The 19,830-nt window shown below is 37.2% G+C and overlaps 2 protein-coding genes across 3 annotated transcripts in view; one reads left to right on the top strand and one right to left on the bottom strand.

The window, feature by feature from the left end:
• znf385a (zinc finger protein 385A) overlaps positions 1 to 13,603 on the bottom strand; it is a 73,605-nt gene extending 60,002 nt beyond the window's left edge. The window contains exon 1 of one of the 2 annotated variants that reach the window (XM_052594705.1): positions 13,232 to 13,603. In XM_052594705.1, the coding sequence (XP_052450665.1) occupies positions 13,232 to 13,358 (127 nt within the window). In that variant the 5' untranslated portion in view covers positions 13,359 to 13,603. Of the gene's footprint in view, positions 1 to 4,461; positions 4,940 to 13,231 lie in introns of those variants that run through there. The other variant, XM_052594706.1, reaches the window with a different exon arrangement.
• Positions 13,604 to 15,959: 2,356 nt separating this feature from the next.
• Positions 15,960 to 17,134, top strand: birc5b (baculoviral IAP repeat containing 5b). Its single transcript, XM_052594759.1, has 4 exons — positions 15,960 to 16,289; positions 16,454 to 16,563; positions 16,718 to 16,835; positions 16,972 to 17,134. The coding sequence occupies exons 1-4, from the start codon at positions 16,014 to 16,016 to the stop codon at positions 17,050 to 17,052; spliced, it is 585 nt and encodes a 194-aa protein (XP_052450719.1). The 5' UTR covers positions 15,960 to 16,013; the 3' UTR covers positions 17,053 to 17,134.
• Positions 17,135 to 19,830: the final 2,696 nt, after the last annotated feature.

Genomic DNA, 19,830 nt, shown 5'->3' with positions numbered 1-19,830 from the left:
CACTGGTTCCCCCCAAAATGTAAAGTCATTTTATTTCACATTTCTGCTCTTTTGAGAAAATGTATGGGAATGAATGCTTGTTGTCAGACTCCAAAAATAATAATGTACTATGAAAGTATTCCATATGTGCTATCTTCCAAGTCTACACCATAAGCCATATGATACGTTTTGTGAGAAACTCACCAAAATCTCGAATTACTTAGAAATCAATCTTTCCCTTACTCTCAAATCATTCACTTTTGCATATATTCATACATAATGCATGATGCATGATTGCACGTCATGCCAGGTTTAATAGTAGAACCTGTCTCCATCTATATATATATATATATATATATATATATATATATATATATATATATATATATATATATGTATGTATGTATATATATATATATACACTGAATAAACTCAATATAAACTGAATGAATTGTAAAAAATGATCAGAATGTAATGGAATGGCTAAGTATTTACTACTAGAAATTTGGAAACTGCATTCACATGATCTTGTTTCCTTTTTTCATTTATTTATTCATTCATTTATTTAGCAAAATTAATATAAACACATGTGGGTGCTACCTAGCAAATGGTACTAAATACTAAAAGTGAACTGTGTCAAAGAAAGTTGAGCATACAAAAAATAAATGAAAGCTATGGTGGGAAGAAGATTTTTGGTAAATAATAGGTTACATTTCTGTCTTTTCCTCACATAAAGCTTCACTGCTGAAGCTTAAACAATGCAGCATGGTGCTAGCAACCCCAAGGTCATGGGTTCGATTTCCAGGAAATGTAACATCTGAAAATGCATACCTTCAATGCTTTAGATAAAATCATCTGCCAAATGCCTAAATGTAAGTGAAGCTATTGTACAGCTTCATATAAGTATAGAGCAGAAGTGACATGAGAACACTCATGAAATACATGAGTGTGAGCAAATATTGACCAAACTTTCATTTTTGGACACTGTTCCTTTAAACAAATTGGCTCTGAGAGCTTTACTTATCTGTGTGCGAGCTCAGACAGGTGTGCAGGTGTGCATGGAGGAAAAGGGGGGACGTTCTGACTGACTGGCCACAATAGAAACTCCACACTGGGCAGGCGGCAGTGAATGCACATCGGGGTGCTGCTGCTCGGGTTACTCACCTCTCCTTCAGCAGCCATCCCCACTCTTTGTCTCAGTCCTGCTGATGAAAACACTGGGGGCCAGGCGCAGTGCCACAGCTCAGGAGAGTCGATGTGTGTCTGTGCATTTATAGCAGTGTATGGTCTGTCTTGTGGGGCTTAGTGGATCTCCGCTGTATACACTGCAGGACTTTTATGTTCTATTATCAAAGTAAACTGTGTCTTCACACCACAGGGAACAAATGTCACAACCTGCTCACCTTTCACACAAAAAGATCTAAAAGTACTGAGATGTTCAAACTCATTTACAATAAAAACACTGACAGCCAATCAGAATCCATCCGATTGTAAAGAGCTTGAGAATTTAAAGTGGCAGATGACATAACTGCAGTGTTCTCTTATAAAAAAAAACAGAACGTTAACATGCATCGGTGTGGATGCTAATCCAGTTATCTTTTGATGTGAAAAGGGGTAAGACTAGGTTAAAAAGAGGAAGGGGATCTGGTCAAGGTCATTCAGAGTATATTTAGATAAGGCTGTAAATGAGTCATCACACACACACTGCTCGAAAAGGAAGTTCATAAAAGGATTGTTTTGCATCACACTACAGCTCGTGTAATGTAGAGTGTTGTCCGCGGAAGTGTGTGACATTGTTTTTGTTTACTGGAGTGTAAAATAGTGCAGAGACGTGGAGCCCTGAGTACATCTGCATTCTAAAGGTCACCACAATGACAAAAGACTTTGTTCAAAATACCAACGACCTACATTAAAACAACAACAAATAAATGAGAAAAAAAAATTAACTATAGAATTATAGTGGAATGTATGATTTGTCTTTAAATGTGGCAATGCAATTTCTACATATGTAGTCATATCCTTAAACATGAGGTCATAGCAGAACCAAGCACACCTATGCAAAAACAAATAATCAAGTATTAATTTATTAATAGCCTATTTTTTAAAAAAGGCATATAAAATGGAAATGTGGTAATGAACACACAGATGCCGGTGGAGTGCTTGAAAACATTTCTCTGTCAGATGAAGAAGCATGCTTGAAAACATTTGTTGTCAGACGTGACTGAAGGATTGGATAGGCGCAGCTGTAATCAGATGGGTTAATGAAGCCATTAGCCCATCTCTCCAGTCACAAACATCATTCCTGCCTCTGCTGATGGGAACGGAGCAGCACGTCTGTGCTTGTCCGTTTGTTCAATCGAGACCAAATTCAAGCACACAAAATAAGCAAAATATATTTTTTAAGGCGAAGAACACGCAACTAAATGGGTTTAGAATTAAAATGTAACGTTTATTATTCAATTTGTTAATTAAAATAGAATAAAAAATTTATTTGATGAAATAATATTAATTATTAATTAAAATTAAATAAATATAAATTATTTGTTCACCCAAGTCTTTCCAAGCATGACTTGACCAAATTGACTTTCTTGTTTACGTGCAAGACAAAAGAAGTAGTTTAGCAGAATGTCCAAGCTGCCCGTTTCCCCACAATGAAAGTAAATGGTACAATATTTTCATTTTAGGTGAATTATCCTTAAAATCATGAAAAAAAACTATATAAAAAAGAGTCTATAAGAGGTGGGAATAATACTTTTTTTGGTAAATTATCTTGTTTAATTTTAACAGAGCATATAGGACATATATAAAGCCTTTAATTCTGAGGATATTTCACTAGTCTGCCCATTCTGCATGCTAGATAAAGACTGCAAATGGAAGGCTGATTGTGGTGCATAATCATACACTGCAACTATAAATCCTTTCTGTCTGTATTAATAATGGCATATAAACACCCACACACACACACACACACACACACATATAGAGCAGACAGAACACACATTACAAGCCCTATAATCATTATGCTTGGCTCCCTGGAAAACATGCCCTGAGGAAAATGCTGGCGAGAAGTGTAGCAGCCCGGCTGTTAAATTAGCCCAGGCATGCGTTAAACAATGTGGCCTCAACTGGTGTTCCCTCACAGCGCATTACACAAACAAACACACACAGCAACACTTTTATAGCACAGCATCACACAGGTATGTTACAGGTACACTAAAAGAGACCCATTATCGTGATCTAAAATACCTAGAGCTAAGCCACACAACGACAACTGTCCGACACAACTGTGTTGTTGCAATAGAGTACAGAGGCTATATTCACACAACCCCTGCAGGAATATGAGCTGGCTCAGATGCTGCAGCCTCTAGTCACCACACACACACACACACACATCTACAGCCTAGAGCAATGAAGGAACTCTCCAGAAGCACCCAAAAGACTGTAAAAATTATTAATGCTCAACATTAATAAACTGCCAAGGTTGTTTATAGCTTTAATTTCAGAACTGAGCTCATGATATAGGCCTAGACAATTATAAATAAATAATAAAAATAGGGCTTAAGGCTTGCAAATAGATAAATGCAGAAGATATCAGTACCAAATCAGTTTTCTGCCAATATTATAGATTATTTTTATTCTATGATTTTGGATATTTAATTATGCAAGCTCATTTTCTCTTTACATGTATATTACTTTTGCAATCATCTAACAAACGTTTAATGTTAACCTTTAAAAACAACAATAAACAACATCGTTATGTATTGTAAGTTTCAGTAAATTTACAAACAAAAATTAAATAATAAGTGGATTGATTTTTTTTCTTTTCTTTTCTTTTCTTTTAATGTTTATATATATATATTATTTAATCAAATATATATATAAAAAAATTTATTAAAAAAATTCAGTCACTGATGTTAGAGGCCATAATATTAAAATAGTGATCAATATATCGGTATTGGCCAGAATTTTTATTGCGGTGCATCCTAATTGCAATCATAATTATGGTAATAATAAGCAATGATTTGCACAAAGAATGCAATGGTAAGCCAACAAATAAAATAAAAAAACAAGAAAAAAAAAACAAACAAGAAAAAAAATACGCCTGGTCGTATCCATTCATAACCTGCCATAAAGTACACCTAAGGAAGTTCAACTTATCAAGTGGTTTGTTTTGTTCCTTTTATATCTTAAACCTTTCTGTTTTCATATTTGAGTGTCAAAATCCCTCTGAGAATGGTCAGGGGGAGTCTGACCAAGGGTGAAACAGCTTGTACCACTGAACACCCGCTGCTACAACTGTGACCTTCAGCGTCAGCCAACATTCTTGATTCAATACTTGCACATCAGGTCTACACAAGTTGAAAAGAATGGCATTAAGGAAGTTAGGAACTCAATCAAAGAGCTGAGGTTTCCCAAATCACATTTTGATGGTACCGCAACACTTAACACAAAGCTTTGGAGAAAAACCGGAGTAGAACTCACCCAAGATCATCCTAAAAGCCTCTCTCCTTATATCAGGACCAGCTCTCCTCGAATTCTAATCCAGGGGAGCACAAGTTCTTCTCAACGCTCCTCTCTGCGCTTCTCTTCTGAACCAGAAATGAGTCAAGCAACCAGCACAGCGTGAGAGAGAGAATAGCTGTTGTCCATCCTGTATCTGGAATGTCCTCTCTCTCCAGGTGAATAAGCAGTATTCTGAGGGGAGGGATCTGCAGGTCTTCTGCCTTCTTCTCTCAGGTGAGTCAGAGGGCAACGTGGGGGAGGGTCCCGAGACAGGGGTTGGGGGGTCAGAAATGCCAGAGCTCTGGTCAGTGAATGAGCCGAATTCTCTGTAGGTGCACTGGGACACACCGTGCTTCTCTACAGCGGACAGAAGATGAACAGTTTCCCTTCAACAAGAACATTTCTCAGATACCATGAAGAAATGCCTCAGTAGCACAGTCAAGCCGGTGTCTGCGCTGCGCTCTCTCTCTCTTTCTTTTCTCTCTCTCTCTCTCTCTCTCTCTCTCTCTCTCTGTGTGTCTCTCTCCCCGCTTCATGTTTTTGGGGTTGGGTATAACCTAAAGGCACCTTCCCTGTCTGTGCTCTGATTGGTGGCAGTCCCAACCAATTGGAGAGGCAGCAGCCGCTTGTCATCCTGCAGAGTGGAAAGCAAGGAAGCATTGCCACACACTCTCTCTCAATTTTTCCCTCCATCTCTTTCACTCTCATAATCGGTCTGATTATGGCATTCGTGATGGTGGTGGTCACTTCTCCTTCTCTCACTCCTCTTCTTGTCCCCTTTGCAACCCTGTGATGGTCAACTTGTTAGGGGATTAACGTCCTCTCCTCACTCCCTGAAGCTATCCTTTAGACTCTCTGTTGCAGGAAATATTCGTTACTGAAAGCTTTTCTCAATAGTTTGGGGAGATATGAGAAAAGAGACGGAGCGTTCAGAAGAGATGAAACAGAGAGCGACAGAGCGAAGGAATCAGGAGGAGGAGGGGGAGATTAAACTAAATTCAAACTGACAGAGGGATGAGGAGACTAGGAGTGACAGAGAAAAGACTGGAAGGAAGAATAAGAGCGACGAAGAAACTAACAAATACAGAGAGAGACCGGCACAAGATGCGGTCTTAATAAACACAACTGGGCCAATTTCAAAACGTGTCATTTTCGGGTTGGAATGCACCTCATAAAGAATTCAAAATTGAACATCTTCGGGATGTAAGTGATTCGGCTCGCTATACAGACAACAGCAGAGCTTATGGCAGGCTTTCCGAAGGAGGAAAGCCATGCTGCAGGGGTGAATTGAGCATTTAAAAAATGCTAGAAAAGAAAGGAGGCATCAACAATGAATTATCTAAAGCCATATACTAACACACACACTATGCACGCTTGAGCCAGGGGCTAGAAAAAATGCAGTCTTTTATTTTGTCATCCTGTTTGTTGCTTTTCTCTCTCTCTCTCTCTCTCTCTCTCTCTCTCTCTCTCTTCTGTTGTCTCTGGCTTGTGCAGTAAGTCAGCGAGTGGAGATCTGAATACTAAGGAGGCTGGCTGACACTCTTGGAAAATAAAGGAGGGTGGGGGAAATTGGATGTATAAGCTCCATTATTATAAAACTACAGGTACATTACACGCACATTCGCACACACGCCGTCATCTGATCCTGGAGGACACTCATACACACTATTAGACCAGCACCTGAGCAAACAGCTCATAATGAGTATGGACTCATGTGTGTGCCCTGATACACCAATGAGTAAACACACTGAGACAGGTGAGATATTTATACTGATCTTTACTGATTAACCTTTCATTATTGGAGCTTTGCTTAATCATTTGCTTTGTAAAGGTCAAGAGGAAGGTCGTGAATCTCAGTTTGTCAACTGTGGATGCAAATGGTGACAAAACTAATGAAAAACACCTTCCTGTTGAAGGCATGATGGGCTTTGGATGCTGGTATCCCTATTAGGGTTAGGCCTTGCCTTATCTTGCCTTGCCTTGCCTATTAGGGTTAGGCAAATTTTTAATTTAAGAATTGGCAACATTTTTTATTATAAATGTGAATTTGGATTGAATTGGCAACACCCAACAAGAAGTTGAATTAACTTTACATCAGGATGACAAGATGTGGAATTTATAGGACCTATAAACTTTTTTTTTTAGCTTTCAAACAAGAATATCATGCCAACAGTCAACATTTGTTCTGATAAACTTTCCTTCAAAGAAAAAAATTTATTAATTGGGATTATACTCATTTCTTTGAATTACAATTTATTTTAATTCGACCTTAAATTAAAATTCAAACTGCAATGCAATTGAACTGATTTCTGAGTCAGGCTTCTTAACTACTGTAGCTTAATCAGCAAGCCTTTGTCGGACAACCAGCTTTTTTGCTAGTGAACAACATAAAGATGGCACCAAAAACAACAAGAACCAGCATAAACAAACTTTTTTAGGGTTGGCCGATATGACAAGCCAATAATAATCATGTCATGGCTGATAACTGGCACTATGGCATATATTAAAATCATACACGTAAAACTGAATGCTGAATTTAGGCATCTTAGCATTAAAATGTACAGTACAAAAAGTGTACTGTAAAGCACATGTGCAGTGTATATGATTTGCTCAAGATTACATTTAACAGTGTTATTAAATTTTCAATATTATTTTAAATTATTAGGGGTTAAGTGAGCATTACATGATGCCAAAGGTAAATAAAATGAAGAAATGACAATGCAGAGTCAGATGTGGACTGGTCAATAAGCCAGTTTGGTGAGCATAAAAATTCACACTCATCTACCAGGCTGCGTTTCCCAAAAGCATTGTGAGTCAAGTTGATCGTGGAGACAATTAGTGGCAATGGGTTCTATGATCCACATATGCTTACAATTCTTTTGGGAAACACAGCCCAGGTCTTTTCACTGAGGCCATCTGAGCCTGTGAAGGTCAAAGCACTGATAAGCAGGTTGATTAAATGGGCTAGCCCAGTCCTGGCACAACGACTGATGGCTGGGTGGACAGTGTGCCGGTGTGGACGGCAATGCAGAGCTCAAACAGTAGTGTGACCATGTGTGTGTGTCTCATCAAAAGAGGGGATATGGTTTCCTCATTAGTTGTGTTGGGATCAATAATTCAGAGCAGGGCCTTGTTGAGCTCAATGGTCCAAGCGCTAATGTGCTGTCTACCCTTTAGGGACTGGGACCCAGCAGGACTTTAATGGATGTCATGATGAAAGGGTGAAATCCAAGCATTGGTATCTTCTTGCACCCCCTGACTCCGTGTGTGTGTGCGCGTGTGTGTGTGTGTGTAGTCTAGGATGGGACTAAGTCACAGCATGAAGAGAATGGCTATCAAAGAACAGGTGTGAAGAGATGGATGGATAGATGAGAACATCAAGAAAAAGACCTGAAGATGACAAGCAACACTACAGTAACTTCCGCATCAAATTGTTACTTAATTAACTTATTAGCTCTTTCTGTGCTTGACAGCTCTGACACAAGAATCACATCAGGACTATCAAGGAGCCATTAATGAAACTAAGACATACAGGTGCTTCTCAATAAATTAGAATGTTGTGGAAAAGTTCATTTATTTCAGTAATTCAACTCAAATTGTGAAACTTGTGTATTAAATTCAAAGCGCACTGACTGAAGTAGTTTAAGTCTTTGGTTCTTTTAATTGTGATGAGTTCGGCTCACATTTAACAAAAACCCACCAAATTAGAATATGTTGAGATGCCAATCAGCTAATCAACTCAAAACACCTGCAAAGGTTTCCTGAGCCTTCACAATGGTCTCTCAGTTTGGTTCCTTAGGCTACACAATCATGGGGGAACACTGCTGATCTGACAGTTGACACTGACACCCTTCACAAGGAGGGTAAGCAAAAACATTAATTGCCAAAGAAGCTGGCTGTTCACAGAGTGCTGTATCCAAGCATGTTATCAGAAAGTTGAGTGGAAGGAAAAAGTGTGGAAGAAAAAGATGCACAACCAACCGAGGGAACCGCAGCCTTATGAGGATTGTCAAGCAAAATCAATTCAAGAATTTGAGTGAACTTCACAAGGAATGGACTGAAGCTGGTTCATCTTAAGACACAGGCCCATATGAGGTCATGCAAGGCTAAGAGTCAGAATGTAAGTCAAGTGCAGCTGTGTGAACCCTATAATCTGTTTATATCCCTGCAACCATATGGAGAACACACAGAAAAAAAGTGTGTGTGAGAGAGGCTGGAACACCTCTGCTTGCCACCAGTCAACCTTAAAAGCCAGAATAAACCTGCACTGCGACACACTCAGCCTCAAAGGACACGGCCTTGACTCCTGCTCTACAGTCCATTTCATTGTTATAAAGCTCCTCACTGTGTAACCCCTACAGCAGATGCAAAAGCGCTTTGAGGCCCTCTGCAGGTTGAAAACTACTATTACACATGAATCACCCATAAACACAAAATAAACCAGCATAACAATTACTGATTTACATATTAATCATTTAAATAATATGTCTTCCATCACTTTATTCTGAATGAAAATATGGTTGATGTAGGCTACCCTCAGTACATCATACATTTTCATTATATATATATATATATATATATATATATATATATATATATATATATATATATATATATATATATATATAGTATGATGCTTATGTAACTCTGACATTTGAATATACAGTAAAGGATGCCTGCTATGTCATATTTCATCCTCCCTCTTAAAAGTTATGATTTATGTTTCATTTAGAGAGCTATTTTTATATAGAGCCTTGGGGAGTCACATCACCAAACACACTTCTGTAACGCAGCAGCCTGGACTGCCTTCAGACTGCAAACCAAGCCTTGCAAACTAAGCTTCTCACGCAAGCACCAAGCCAGCTCCTGCAGGGCAAAGCAGGGACATAAACCTGGGACACAAACAAACCTGGAACTAACATGCAATATTAAACACTGTACTCAGGGCAAGATCAAAGATGCAGAGACATCAAGAGCCGAGAGAGAAATAGAGCTTTCCGTGTTGAGATCACTGCTCAGCTGCAGGGAAAGGCTCCATGGTAGGGGGACCGGGCCAAAAACATTTTAGGGACTCTATGAAGGCTTCCCTGTTTGGCTGGAGGCCCATGGATATATTGGAATATTGAGGTTCTATTTTTAATGTGTTTAATGAGAGACCAGAGCACAAGAAATTAAATCTGGACTCTGAGTTGGCTAGTTCAGCAGAAATAGATATAGTATATCTAGGGATAGGGTGAAGCCCAGTTGTAAAAATCTGTGTACTAACACATCTTTCATCATAATCAGTTCTTAACATGGTGCTAATAACAGACCAAACAGACATTCTAGAGGGGAAAGGGACATATATAAAAATAGCTGCAGTAACTGATTACATGTTATCTGGATTACCTAATAAGATTCCAAAAATTAAGTACTTGTAATAAGATTAAATTACATTAAAAATATTCTTAATCAGACTACAGTTCTATTATTTTTATTGATTACAAATTATTTGTGTAATTGCAATAAATTCCTATTTTAGTTCATCTTTTGAATGTTCATTTCTAAAATAGCTTACCACTAAGTCTTCCAGTTTTGTTGACATATACACAGTTTTAAAATACATAAATGCACATTATTTCTTATTCCCAAACTTTTTTGTCATCTTTTGCCTAATGTGTTTACTTCAAGTAGCCTGCGATTTTAAAATAAATATTTTATTAATTCAGTATCACATTTGCATGTTCATGGTTGTCTGTTGGTTAAAGGTTACATGACATGCAGGTAAACAAATTAAATATTCTATTTTTTTACTGTTTTATTTTGATTGATGTTGTTCTAAAATGACACCCTTGCAGTAAATTTACAAACTTCACTTAGGGAAACCTTGACATAACAAATGTTTAATGCACTTCATGTTATTAATTACAACGAATGAAATGTATTTTCTTATTCTTTCTATTTTTATATTAATATGGTATGAGATAATTAATTCAATGTGGTAAACAACTTAAAAAAATAATCTAAAAGTAATGCAAAAGCAGTCTGACTACCTGAATGTATGATGTAATGGATTTAATGGATTTAGGAGCTAATGCCATAACCTTTTTTGTCGAAATGGTTCCATAAAGAACCTTTAACATCTGAAGAACCTTTCTGTTCTTTGTGACGAAAGAAGGTTCTTCAGATAATAAAAAGGTATGAAAGAGATTTTTTTTTTATTTTAAAGAACCTACTGTATGACTGAATGGTTCTTTGTGTAACCAAACATGGTTCTTCTACAGCATTGCTGTGACCTTTATTTTTAAGAGTGTAGCTACAATTTTTATCATGTAATTTGGAATTTTTAAGTAATCTAACCAGCTCTGTATATACACATATATATAGTGCAAAAGTCAGGGTATAATTCATCAGGATAATTATCTCAATTATATTAATTTTTATCAGCACAAAAAAAAATGAAATGAAATGATCTTTTTAAAAAGTAGCTAGAAGTCATGGGAAAAGACAAAATTTCTTTGATTTATGACATTGAATTAATGTCAAATTCTGTTCAACCATTCTTGCAATACCATTTAGTGCCAGTAGAAGCAATATTACCTTTCAGTATCATAACAAGCAGTAAAACAAGCTGCTTTTCTTGGCTGAAAAAACCCAAAATAATAAGACACTGTTTCCTGATTGTATATATTTTCTTATAAAGATATGGAGTCGAATTTTTCTAAAGTTTTAAATGACTCAAATCTGCACAAACCTGCACAATAGTCATCATTCTGTCTCACCGTGTCGCTTCATACAGGCCACTTCTGGGATGGCTAGATGGGGAATGTATTTCACAGCCTTTCTCTAAAATTTTCCTTCCTCTCTTTTCTTCCGGTCAAAATGATTATGACTTTTATGTATTGAAGGGGCTGCAGTGTATGTGCCATGTGCTCTGGGAACACACTGTATATATCAACAGCAGTGTGTGTTGGCGGACGGGTGGTGAATTTAGAGACTACACTGAAAGGTCAAAGGAACGTCCAGGGTCCAGCCCACTATATAAAAAATAACCTAGACTTAAAGTGCAAAAGGGATAAACATCAGCTATATGGGTAGGAAATAACAAGCAGGCTGTATTAATAAAAGTGCTGATATGACATCTATTGTTTTTCACATTGTGTCGATTCGTTCATGTAACCTTTTTCGATGTAGTCAGCATTGTCTCCTACATATATTAAATCTAATGTGGTTTGAAACATGGAAAAATAATGCATGCCTAGTTCAAGGTTAACGGGTTTTATTTTGATGTTCATTAAATATGCGTAAGACCTTCACAGTTCCGCTTTAGTGCCCTTGAAAAGCACAGAGCCAGCAGCCGGCATATGAGTATCCTTTTGCATGACAGTGGATGATCACACTAAAATTAGACTATATTGATCAAGAGTGGATCCATATCAGTTAGGTTCCTGTGCAACAAGAAGGAAAGATTTCTAGAAATATGTTGGAGCGATGAGAAATTTCCATCTGGATAGCCTGTGTGCTTCTCCAGCTCTGCGTATGAGGGGAATGTTGAAGTTGACTGTCACTCTCTCTCACACAGAGATGCTAATTTCACACCTTTGGCAGAAGAAGGAGAGACTGCTAATACCATGTCTACACCTGTCCATCTCAGCAAATATCCAGACTTGTACATATAGACGCTTACACGTATACGCATTTATATATGCACACATTCATCTCAAGAGAGTCACAGTAATCTGATTTATGACAAAGCTGTGTCAAATACGTTGACTAGAAGATTGTGCGATGATCTTGTGAAAATTTTGTCAAGCCAGTCTAACAACTGGAAACATATGCCAAATAATAATACATTACACAGCAAATAAGCATTATTACTAATACATATATATACATTGAAGGTTTTAAATTAGTTTAAAACCTTTCATGCAAAGATCAAAATCACAAAGAAAGGACATCGCCTCAGTCCTAAAGTGATTGGCTGACCTTCAAAGCCTCCAGTTTACTTTACATCCAAATACAGATATTAAATAAATGTATGTCCTTTCTATGTCCTTCACATTGGTAAAAAGCAAAATCACATAGCAAAGGTATATTTCAAAGGTCATTCCAGGCATATTTTTGACAGAATATAGTTCATTAATGGCTGTGGGTAATATTTCTTCTGAAATTGCTAGCACACTCAATCAAACACACACACACATTAACACAAAGCCTTCAGGCATGTGCACTCACACAAACACACAATACATCGATTGCTTGGCTTTTTTAGTGGCTTATAAATCTTAGATCAAACTCATTTTAGCTTTATTGATGAGAATAATAAACGCTGTGACAAAACTGTTGAAGGCTGGCTTTTATTGCCGATGATGAAAAAAGAGGAAGCATATATCTAGAGTGAATGCCAGTTCAAATGTCCAGGAGAAGTGCGCAGTTCTTCATGAAATGCAATATTTTTAATGACAACTCTGACATGACTAAATTAGGAAGACTATATGCTGAACACTCCATGAGACGTATCACATCTCCTATACTATTAATCTATGTCTTGCATGCTATGTATATCAGAAATGCCATAGTACATGAATAATTTTAACCCTGAAAATATAAATAAGCTTCAGTGTTCTTAGTGTGTTATAAACATATGAGTACACACGAATGCTATACATTTCTGCCCATGTGGCAAAAAGGATCTCCAGGGAAAAAGTTTGCGTTTGGATGTGTTTACTTGAGACTGCAAACAGAAATAGATATTAGTGGATGTTCTTACCTGTACCCCACATGAAACCCTCTTCCTCTGACTGTTTCTCGTCCTCTCGTCTCCTCTTTCTGCCTCCGAGGGTCTTTCCACTAGCACCCTGACACCACAAACTCCCCGTAGAAACCTTTGCTGGCATGAACAACGGATCGTCCGGACCCAGTTTTTTTGAAGCTCCAGGAATATTTGGAGCCAAAATAGTCCTGATGAATTCACGGGAGTGTCTCCTGCACAAAGTATCACACAGTCACATAGAGACACGCATTTCCCTCTTTTAGCCCATCCCACTCACAATCTCACCACACTGAGAATACAGGACAAGTGCACGAGATTCCAGCAGATAATCACACCAGGACCTTAATAAGTAAGGACAACCGTGTGAGGAAGGGGAGAGGAGGAGAACGAAGAGGAGAAGGAGGGAGTGGGAGAGAGAGAGTGAGAGAGTGAAGAGTCAAGTGTCAATGAAGCATGGATTGGGATGAAGGCTGGGCAATGTGAGACACATACCTGATAGCTGGCAAGATGTAACCGGCTTTAATCCTTCCCAGGAATGGTGTGATGAAATCCAACTGGAACATCCAGGTCTTATTTTATAATATAGATAACTTTGTCATTGCATAACAAATTATTTACATTGAAAAAATGCAGCCTCTGTGTTTTGCTTTTTATGTCAATGGTGCCACTCAAGTTTGGGAATGTTGCAACTGGAGAAGGATTTAAGGAAAATTCAGCAGTAAAAGAAAAAGCCAGTGAATAATATCAATATTTCATCCATACAAATTATTTCCAATTAATTTAATACATTCCAGGTTATAAATATGAACTTTTAAATATGCACGCATCTCAAGAGCTTCACAATAATTCAATTGTGACAACATTTTGCCAAATCTATCTCTTGGGAGAAAATTGTATAAAGTCATTTAATTTTGTTTGTTTAATTAAAAAAAACAAATAATAATAATAATAATAATAATAATAATTGCTATTATTATTGTAAATATAGCTTGCTGTTTAATTAATATTTGTTTATTAATCTTTCAGTTAAAACAACATAACAACAACAGTCATTGTTTTTTGCTAATGATATGGTGAATAAAGAAGTATTATAATTACTATTAAATATGGTTGATTTATTATTTATTAGTTTATCATTCAATAAAACAACAACACTAATTCTTATTACTATTTAAATTGTGATAAATAAATATAAAAATTATTCAAATTCTCATGATCAAATGTTGTTTAAGTGACTCTTATTTGTTTATCTTCCAATACACAAACAAACAAACACAATCTTGTCTTGCAATTGGAGAAGTATATCAGGAAAATTCCTGTCATGTTGAAGCTGTGGCAACAAACCCAATTAATAAAATAAACATTATAGTCAGGCAAAGCAATTCCAGTCAGTTCCATCTACAGTGTGGCTCGGGTGAAGTATTTACTTTGTGGTTTTGGCCGAGCCACACACAAGATGGAGGCCATATAACAGCTGATGGTGATGTATTCCCATTTAACTTCTGTGATGAGTCCTGAGCAGCCGACTGCAAATTAGAAGCAACTCCAGTGTGGGGTCTCTCGTCTGAAACAAATACGGCAAATGTCATGTCTGCCATGAAACTCTACCCTGAATATTAAGTGACAAACTATCACCGCAAAAGAGAGAACAAGCAGCCGCAAATCTTCTCGAAATCTCAGAATCTTACAAATGATTTCACAGAAAAACCTCCTTTAGACTTAATATGACCATCCCAATTGAGTGATCTTACATTCGCTTTTAAAACAGATTCACATATTAACAGCAGAATTTGTTTGTGAAGCACAAACCAAAAGTCACAGGGAAGTTCCTATCAGATGAAGGGCAGAGAGGGGTGGAGGGGCCACTTTTTCGAAGCTGTAAGCACATTTCAGCAGCCTGGTGCAGTAAGATACAGTTACAGAACATGGTGACAGCAACAGAGCCTCTCCCTATGCCCAGCAGTCATAAACAGCTTCCAAACACTCACATCGCAAACCATTAATGTTGTCTGCAACTCACTATGATCTCACTTTATGGTGTATGTATTGGCTTACAGTAATTGGTCGGGTCCAAGTAACAAGGGAAACAACTTGCTGAGACCTCTAGACTAAAGTTTGTGTCTAGTAAACAGCTGATGATGTACAGCCTGTGGGAATTTACTATTTGTACTGCAGAACTAGTGTGCTGTCTTTAGCGGTTAACTACATAACACAGGAATCTTTACAAGGCTTGTTAAGGATTATGCTTGACATGAGGTCTCCATTCCAATGCATTTACTCTGTGGTTTTATAGCATATTATAAAACTCAGTGTTATGGAACTCACAAAAGAATTCAAAATTACTTAAAAACGTAATTTTTCTTTATTAAATTATTTTATTATTATTTGCATGTGTGTGTGTCTGTGTGTGCGCGCGCGCGTGGTCCTGGTTTTCCATATGATTTGGCGACCAAATGTCCCCACAAAGATAAATTGCGGGAATTTATTTATTTATTTATTTATTTTTCACATCAGGAAGCAAGCCTATAAAACATACAGAAATATATTTTTGAAAATGTTATTTTAAAGCAGAAAGTTAAACGAAACCTTTTCAGTCAGTGAATTTCAATTTGTGCGTGTTTACGTTCATCCAGCAGAGGGAGACATCACACTATTTATTCAAACGTGTGACATAAACTTTACTAGTTTCAGTGAACATAATTTTTGTGCGAAATGTCCGTTTAAATAATACAATGCAATACACGTCCGTAAGTCTACAAGAGTAACATCACAAATTTTAATGTCATTTTACAGCGATGTTTTTCTTTTTCGTTTATCCTCTGATCAGCTGCCAGCGATTCATCAATCAATAAGCTCCAACCAATTAAACATCCACTTTCAGCCAGGATTATTGTGTGGAGTTGAGTTGCAGTCTGGTGGTGCTTCAGAAATGTCTAACGCAGAAGTCATAGCTTCCCGACTTTTGACGTTTAATCAGATGTATAGTTATGAAAAGCGACTACAGACTTTTTCCGAGTGGCCTTTTCGAGAAGATTGCCAGTGCACACCAGAGTTGGTGAGTGTGTCGAGAAAAAAGCTTGAGAGAGAGCAAGTTAAACTAGACTAGCCTCATAATAAATAAGTCAAATTGACAGCACTGTTTTGAGTATATGCACTTTCACAATCCACTGCTGTTTTTATTAAAAGATGTAATGAAGATCCTCTGAATCCTTTCTTCAGATGGCCAAGGCAGGTTTTGTGCACTGCCCTAGTGAGAATGAGCCAGACGTAGCCTGCTGTTTCTACTGTCTCCGAGAGCTGGAGGGCTGGGAGCCAGAAGACAACCCCTGGTGAGCTGCAGCAGCACACTTTTATAATCTACTATGGCCATTGTTTTTCTGAGCACATTGTTTATTTCTTTGTGCTGGTGTAAACCTGAGATTGTAACAATTGACTTTGAGTGGAAAAGGGGAAAAGTTTTTATAGACTGTCCTTAACATTAAGGTCTGAACACGCCAAGCGCTCCCCCAACTGTGCCTTTCTTCATATGAAAAAGACATTTGATAAGCTCACAGCCATTGAGTACTTTCAGCTGGAACAGGAGCGGCTTCGCATCTACATTGTAAGTGTGAATGCTTTCGTGGTGTACAAACTTTCTTTTTTTCTTGTATGTGTGTGTTTATATGTAAAATAACTTTTAGTACTATTGATAAAATGTAGGCATATGTATTAATCTGTTTAACTGATTTCCTCCTTAGAAGAAGATGGGTCACAGGAAGATAGCCTTCTTTCGTGATGAGGTGGAGACCACTAGTAAAAACCTGAGAGCTCTTATTTGATATCTAGTGAGGCTAAATTATTTTAATGGTATACTGTTTGTGAACTTGCACCAATAAATTAAGTGTTTTTATGTTCCATAAATGGGTTTTTGTTTATTTTTATTTTTTTATTTTTTTTATGCCTGCTGCTTTGGACTCTTGAAGCTGATTGTTCAGACGATGTGTGAATTGGGAAGCATGTCCCTTCTTTTGCTCCACCTACAGTATTTGTAAATGATGACCACAGGTTTTAGCGCTTTAACAGAACATCAATAAGTATTCAACACTATTCTAGTTATGTAGCTCAACTTGCTACTTTTTCTCTTTTGTGAGACCTTCTGCCATCCAAACTTGACCCTGGGCAGATGGCCCTAAGCCCCTCCCTCTCAATACCAACTGTTGCCCCATGACATCTGTCACTGTGTGTATGGTAGTGGAGGTGGGGGAAAAACCAAGTCTACCACTGGAGGGCTCTGTGGGCTCTGGTACTGAGGATTGCCAGTTATTTTGAGGTGCAGAGAGGAAATAAACAATGTCCATTATGAAATTTCATCCCTGTGCTGGTGTTCTTGGATGAATGCTATCCCATATTTTGAAATCAAATGTGAGGCATTCTTTAGTGATAACTGTATAAAGAGCTTTAGTTTGTGTGTTTGGGATGGGGCAGGCAAGGGATTAAAGATGCTATCCCATCTCCCCCTTCCTATGCCCTGGATTACTGTCTAATGCAACACTCTGGACACTGAGCCCTGATCAACTGCTTAATTCTCCTTTATCCGCTCGCAACCAAGCAAATAGGAAAATAAGACCTTTTCAACAAAAAAAAAAAAAGAAGTGATGTAAAACTCATCTAGAGGAGGAGCTCAGAAGAGACCCCTTTAAATTCTGAAAATAACAATGGTCTGAAATCACAGTTTTGATTTCGTGTAGTTGCATCATTATGTGGAAGTTGCTTTTTCACAACTTCACTAAATTCATTGTCCAGCAGCTCCCTGGTTCTGGCTATATGCATGCAGTCACGGGCGCTACAGGCATTTTGGATATGTTAAGTCTGTTAATAATTCAGTTAGCATTAACAATTAGTTTTCTGTCTTTTATCTGTAGTAGTTTTTATCCCTACATCCCATGATGCATCATACAAATATGAAAAACTGGTGCACAGATCATCACTTCCTGTCTGATCACAGGAAATGACTGGTGTCCACACTCCACACTGACTGGGGCTTCTCTCAAAATGTGGCATATGGACAAACTGACAGATGTTCCCAACAGAAAGTTTACAACCTGAGAGTGCCATTGGGGCCCATCTGTTGCTGTGCGTGAGTCCTCCCCCTCGGCTCTCCTCATCTTACACCAGAAGAGGCTCTGCCACACACCCCTGCCTCACCTCCGCTCAGCATCCCCTCCTTTCACACATAATTCAACTCCCAACCCATTCAGCCTTTATGACACGCTGAGCCAAATTAATGCTGAGGGACTCACCTGGAAGAGCGTAGATTAGCTCATGTAGGGGCCAAACAAAGACCTATTCTACCAATGTTTGGAACAGACAGACGGTTTAACCTTTTTATTATTTTTTTATTAATTAAAATAACCATTATATCATGCAGAATGGTTTATTAGTCTGGGTGGACATGGACTTTTTGGAATTTGGAAATTTTTATGTTGTTATATAAGTAACGTCACTTGATACTAATGTCATGTACGTCCAAACTCTGTTATCATATTCAGAATACGAATTCATGTGATGGTAATAATTCCATTTTGGAATTATTCATTAAAACTAATAAATTACTACAATACATTAATACAATACATTAATTATAAAATCTAGAAACTAGAATTATATTACATATTAAATGAATGTAATATTAACTTATTAATCAATATCATTTTGTATTGAAGTGATTATCCTCACCCAAAAGTGAAAATTGTCATCAAAAATTACTAATCCTCAAGTGGTTCCAAACTTGTAGTATTTTCTTTATTCTGTTGAACATAAAAGAAGATTTTACGAGGATTATGGATAACCAAAAGTATGGAAAAAGTGAGGGAAATAAGGAAAAAAACTAAGTCAGTGTGGAGTGGAGTCAGTGTTACCCAGAGTTACAGTGTTATCTTAGACATTAATAATAACATATCACAAAAGCAAATAACACAAACACACAAATATATATATATATATATATATATATATATACATATATGTATGTATATATGTATGTATATATATATATATATATATATATATATATATATATATATTCTATTTTCACACACATATATATATCACACATTTTCTCAATTTCTATAATCTTTTCAGTAATTTGAAAAAGAAATTCAACATTGTTTATCAGTAAACATTTCATTTATGCAGACAGGTTTTTGTTGAACAGTTTCTCAACACAAATATTATTTTTTATGCAGAACAATATTTGTTTACTTAAGTGTATTGTCAACAAGAGTCATAAAGTGGACGTATAGCACTTTAAGATTTTTTTTTATAAATGATCCTGTCTGAAACCTCCATCATCCTCTGAGTTTTCCCCACTTTAGACTTATGAAGGGCACCAGTACATCAGGCTTATACTGTATAGATTATATATATATATATATAAAGATGATTGCAAATCTCAAATCTCTTTGTGACCTTTCCCCTCCTCTTTTCCATCTCTTTCTTAATTTTCCCATCCGTTTCTCTTTTACTCTCCATTAGTTTGCATGGCAATCAGTGTGAGCTAACTGCAGGCTCTCTCTCACACAGTCGGGCCCTCCTACCTTGCTTTCTTTTTTTGCCTC

Source organism: Carassius gibelio, chromosome B23 (assembly GCF_023724105.1).
Source record: "Carassius gibelio isolate Cgi1373 ecotype wild population from Czech Republic chromosome B23, carGib1.2-hapl.c, whole genome shotgun sequence".
NCBI lineage: Eukaryota > Metazoa > Chordata > Actinopteri > Cypriniformes > Cyprinidae > Carassius > Carassius gibelio.
Note: the sequence above shows the minus strand (reverse complement) of the source record. Positions and strands in the feature narration are given on the sequence as shown.

What these genes read in the sequence shown, in the direction of transcription:
- birc5b (XM_052594759.1), top strand. Translation starts at nt 16,014, where the DNA reads ATGTCATTTTACAGCGATGTTTTTCTTTTTCGTTTATCCTCTGATCAG. An exon ending in GAGCCAGAAGACAACCCCTG is followed by an intron (nt 16,564 to 16,717) that starts GTGAGCTGCAGC and finishes CTTAACATTAAG; the next exon opens with GTCTGAACACGCCAAGCGCT. An exon ending in AGCGGCTTCGCATCTACATT is followed by an intron (nt 16,836 to 16,971) that starts GTAAGTGTGAAT and finishes TTTCCTCCTTAG; the next exon opens with AAGAAGATGGGTCACAGGAA.